General features: G+C 48.3%; 1 protein-coding gene across 1 annotated transcript; it reads right to left on the reverse strand.

The window, feature by feature from the left end:
• Positions 1-1,528: 1,528 nt before the first annotated feature.
• On the reverse strand, positions 1,529-4,157 carry LOC139051865 (uncharacterized). The gene is made up of 2 exons (XM_070528899.1): positions 2,758-4,157; positions 1,529-1,658 (listed from the first exon to the last, which is right to left on the reverse strand). The coding sequence occupies exons 1-2, from the start codon at positions 4,087-4,089 to the stop codon at positions 1,614-1,616; spliced, it is 1,377 nt and encodes a 458-aa protein (XP_070385000.1). The 5' UTR covers positions 4,090-4,157; the 3' UTR covers positions 1,529-1,613.
• Positions 4,158-5,203: the final 1,046 nt, after the last annotated feature.

Below are 5,203 nucleotides of genomic sequence, written 5' to 3' on the forward strand. Positions count from 1 at the left end.
AGAGTGCAAGACCTGTTTCGTGTTGTTCACGTAAAGAATGCGATCGAGCCAAGTGTCAGTCAACACAGAACGCCGTTGCTTTATTTGCTCCACTATATATACGTTGTGGGTAGGAGAGGGAACACGTTTAAGATAGCTTTCGAGGGCATGTTCGTTGGTTCGATCGTTAGTGGGCATGCGCAGTAATGCCGAGTTGAACATGATGTGCATGTCTTTATAAAACACGATACATCCTCGTTTCGGTAAAAACACGAAAGTGAAAATATTATCGAACGGTATTACGAGGGGTTACGAACATTGCTTAAAATTGCTGTCGTATTGGAGGCGCTGTGGCGGTCTTCTTTGCCGTGTTGATCTCCTCAAAAGCGGACTTGTCTCATTTGATATCGCCGGTGCACCTCCGTTTGACGACGTATGTTCGTTTACAATGCCGTCGTTGTCGCTTTCGTCGTCCGTGGAATCTCCGGTAGATGACTCCATGCTGAAAGGTTCGGCTGTCGCAAGAAGGTGCTGCCGGTTCCGACGTAGAATTTTGCCGTCTTCTGTCTCTACTCGGTAGGACCTTGGTTGCTCCGCTCGCATCACTCTGGCTTTGGTATCCCATCGGTCTCCGCGCACTCGCACGACTTGTCCTTTCCGTAAAGGAGCCAGGGAACGTCTCGGCTGTTCCGTCTGTCGATGCTTCCTCACGGACGTGCTGGGTACTTCCGTAAAATCCGGCAATGGCGTTCGAAGCCGTCGACCAAATAGCAGTTCACCCGGCGATCTGCCGTCTTCCAGCGGACATGACCTGTAACTGAGCAATCCGAGCCAGAAGTCCTCTCTTCCTTCGGTTGTCTTTTTAAGGATTCTTTTTACCACCTGAACCCCTTTCTCGGCCAAGCCATTTGAGCGTGGAAACCGCGGGCTTGAAGTGACATGCTTGAAATCATATCTTTCTGAAAAGAGCAGAAACTCGCGGCTGGAGAATTGCGGTCCGTTGTCAGTGCACACTTCTTTTGGTATGCCGTGTCTAGCAGATATTGCGCTTAGTTTATCAATCACACCGGCTGCTGACGTGTCCTGCAACTGCTCAACCTCGGGAAAATTAGACAACGCATCATACGCACAAAGATACGATTTTCCAGCGTACTGGAAGATGTCAACACCAATCCTACACCAGGCATGCGCAGGCACTGGGCGGATAAGAAAGGGTTCGCTGTGTTGCTTGTAAGCGTGCTTCTGGCATACTGAGCATTTTTTAATCACATTTTCGACATCAGTGTTCATACCGGGCCAGAAAACCAAACGACGCGCACGTTCTTTGCACTTATTTAGTCCCATGTGGCCTTCATGGATTCTTCTTAACATCTCTTGGCGCATGCTGGTTGGCACCACGACCTTGCACCCTTTTAGTAGCACCCCGCTTACGGCTGACAGTTCACTTTCGAAATGCTTGAGCCGTCCCTGCACAGGTTGGTTCTTCTGAAGGCACGTGACGACACTATGCAAGTAGCTGTCATTTCGCGTTTCTTTTGATAGGCGCTCTAACGTGGCATCGCTTACAAGTGACGATACAACACCTACGGCGTGAATCTCGATGTCTTCTTCTGCTTCATCCTTTTGCGGTTTTCCTACAGAGGCACGCGACAGCAGGTCTGGCAGCACGAACTGCTTTCCTGGAACAAAATGCAGAGTGAAATTGTATTTCAGTAAACGTAGAAAGAAGCGCTGCAGTCTCGGGGGCATGTCAGCAATTGCCTTTTGCGAAATATTGATCAGGGGGCGGTGGTCTGTTTCGAGGATGACCGTGCGTCCATACACAAAATGGTGAAATTTCTCGCACCCGTATACCACAGCCAACGCCTCCTTCTCAATCTGTGAATATCGTTTTTGAGTTTCGGTAAGTACTCGCGAAGCATACGCAACAGGTTTCCAAGCGTCCCCGTAACGCTGTAGCAATGCTGAGCCGATGCCATTTTGCGATGCATCCGAAGCTATTTTAGTGTCACGCATCGGGTCGAAGATAGCCAGAACTGGCTGGCTACTTAAGGTTGCACAGATATGGTTCCATTCTGTGGCATGGTTATCGGTCCAATCGAAAACACTGTCTTTTCTTATCAGGTCTCGGAATAACTTAGTTTTTTCTGCGAGGGCCGGTACAAACTTCGCGAAATAGTTGACGACACCTAGCATTCTATGAACTCCTTTCTTGTCCCTCGGTGGTGGTAGATGTAGAACCGATTCGACAGAATCAGGGCTTGGCCGTATGCAGTTTTCGGAAATAACATCGCCAAGAAAAGAAATTTCTGGCACGCCAATTTCACATTTTGAAGCATTGAATGTTAACCCCGCCTTACGCGCGGACTGAAGGACAGCTCGTAGCCTTTCGTCGTGCTCTTTTCTTGAAGAGCCCCATACTAGGATGTCGTCGACGTACACACATACACCAGGAATTCCGTCAAAGATCTCGTTCATGTACCTTTGAAATACTTCGGATGCTGACGCTATGCCGAAAGGAAGCCTGAGGAAACGATAACGCCCAAACGGGGTCGAAAACGTGCAGATTCTGGATGTTTCTTCATGTAACGGTATTTGATGAAATCCAGATTTGGCGTCTAGTCGTGAAAAATATCGTGCTCCTGCAAGCTCGGCTTCTATGTCATCGCGACGAGGCATCTGTAAGTGCTCCCGCTTGAGACCTTCATTAATTTTCCTAGGATCCATGCATATACGTAGCTGACCGTCCTTCTTCTTGACGATAACTAACGGACTTACCCAGTCTGTTGGCTCTTCCACCTTGGCAATGATGCCTGCCTTGAGCATCCGGTCGAGTTCAGCCCGCAGTGGTTTCAGCAGCGCCAGGGGTACTCGTCTAGCCATCTGGACCGTAGGTACGGCGTCTTGTCGCAACACCATTTTGTGCAGCCGCTGAAGGCATCCGGTGCCGGTGAAGACGTCGCTGTATTCCTGCATGAACTCTGTAGTTCCCTTTGTCGTCATTGCATCAACCGACCTGACGAAGAGCCCCAGGCGCTCGCTTGCTTCGAGGCCAATAATCGCGCGCCCCTTCTTTACAAGGAAGAAGTCGACTTCAGTCGCCGTCTTGCCAACTGTGACCTTCAATCTGGCTACCCCGAAGTGCTTGATGATTCCTCCCCCATAGGAGGGTAGCACTGCATTACTTTCTCTTATTTGTGCCGCGGGCTGTAATGCGCGGTACATACCATACGGCAGAAGGTTCGCTTGTGCGCCGGTGTCCACTTTCAAGTTGATGCGCTTGCTGCCGACTAGTGCTTCTACTACCCAGTCACGATGGCTTTTGACAGTATCTACCGATACGTTGAGAATCGTGAAGTCTTCGTCGGCGTTGACTTCTGCCACTTGCCTGTTGCTCTTGCATTGCACCGCAAAATGGTTCTTGCCTCCGCATCGTCTACAGGTGCGTCCAAACGCCGGACAATTCCTCACGCCGTGCTCCCGACCACACCTACTGCATTTAAATACTGGGGATGCAACAGTTTCCTTTGGCCTTGCTTGGATATGGTCAACTTGGCGCTGTTCGCGTGCCCAAAGTTGATTTTGTGCATCTGACAACTCGGCGGATTTGCACACCTGCTCAGCTTTCGTCAGTGTCAATTCCTTGTCTCTTAGCAGCTTCTGGCGCACTTTGTCGTCGCTCGTTCCAAATACAATTTGGTCACGGATCATTGAATTTTCCATTACGCCGAAGTTGCACGATTTCGCCAGGTGCCTCAGGTCCCTTGCGAATGGTTCAAAGGGCTCACCTTCTGCTTGGACTCGTCTTCGAAATAGGTACCGCTCATGTATTTCATTCACCTGCGCTGCGCAGTACTCATCGAATTTCTTGATGACGGTCGCATAGTCCATTCTTTCGGCGTCTTCAGTGAAAGTGAAGTTGTTGTAGATTTCCAACACATCTTCACCTCCCAAACTGAGCAGTAGGGCAGTCTTCGTGCTATCATCCCGAGGCTTGTCTCTTGGCACCGAGGCTGCTAGGAAAAGCTCGAATTTTTGCTTAAAAAGCTTCCATTGTTTGGCAATGTCGCCACTCAGGCGTAACGGTTCAGGAGGCTTTAAGAATTCCATGACGGGTGGCGGCGCACTTCTGACACCATGTTTCGTGTTGTTCACGTAAAGAATGCGATCGAGCCAAGTGTCAGTCAACACAGAACGCCGTTGCTTTATTTGCTCCACTATATATACGTTGTGGGTAGGAGAGGGAACACGTTTAAGATAGCTTTCGAGGGCATGTTCGTTGGTTCGATCGTTAGTGGGCATGCGCAGTAATGCCGAGTTGAACATGATGTGCATGTCTTTATAAAACACGATACAAGACCTGCTGTGGCGAGTATAGATGCGGGTGCCAGCCCACGCAGTGACAGCAGCACTCCCAGGTAAAAATGCCCGTGTCATGATTAAATACCAAGCCTATGTAGCTCATTACTGTTTGTTGTGATTTTTAATGCTGCAAATTAATATATATACTTTTCTTTTGTGCCAGCACCTCGGGACTGGAGACAGTGGCAGAGGCTGTGCCACTGCAGAATAAGAATGATTACCTGTACTTCATTCTGCCCTCATTTGCCCCATATGAGGACATATCAGAACTAAAAGTGCCAATAAACGGCCGAGTTCGAAAGGCTGTCATTGACAGGCTCTTTCAAGCCTGTGTGAAGGTAGTGTGGTAAGCAGTCCTTTTATGTGGATTCTGTCATTATTGCATGCATATTTTAGTTGGTGTTTATTGCTGAATGTAGCATTGGTGTGAGCTTCAAATTTTTTAGTGCAATTTAGTTAGTTCATAGTACATTTACGTATGATGCATACCGTACCGTGAGTGCATGTGTCTTGCCTATTATTTTATCCTTAGTGTCAATTTAAAGGCACCCTCATCATGTCCCCATTTCAAATTTTGTTTATTTACAGGAAGTTGTAAAACATCCAGGGATCATTTTACCAAAATAACTTTAATATCATTATTAAACAAAATAGAATTCAGCATCCTGTTACCATGCCACCAGGGTGTGAACGTCAGTGTTAAGGCAGACACTCTCTCCTTCTGCCTGACTAGTGTCCACAGGCAGTGTTTCTTTCTTGCCTCCTCCAATACCGGAGCAGAGGGACCCGGTCATGTTCATGCTTTGATCACTGCTGCCTGTTCTTTAAAGCAAAGCTTTCATTGCCTCTTCCTCCAAATTTT

Source organism: Dermacentor albipictus, unplaced genomic scaffold (assembly GCF_038994185.2).
Source record: "Dermacentor albipictus isolate Rhodes 1998 colony unplaced genomic scaffold, USDA_Dalb.pri_finalv2 scaffold_15, whole genome shotgun sequence".
NCBI classification, from domain to species: Eukaryota; Metazoa; Arthropoda; class Arachnida; order Ixodida; family Ixodidae; genus Dermacentor; species Dermacentor albipictus.

Bases quoted from the DNA above. Each gene is read 5' to 3' on its own strand.
- LOC139051865 (XM_070528899.1), bottom strand. From the start codon at position 4,089: ATGGAATTCTTAAAGCCTCCTGAACCGTTACGCCTGAGTGGCGACATT. The intron at 1,659-2,757 runs GTAAGTCCGTTA...ATTTTGTTCCAG, and splicing joins TGGAAGAGCCAACAGACTGG to GAAAGCAGTTCGTGCTGCCA.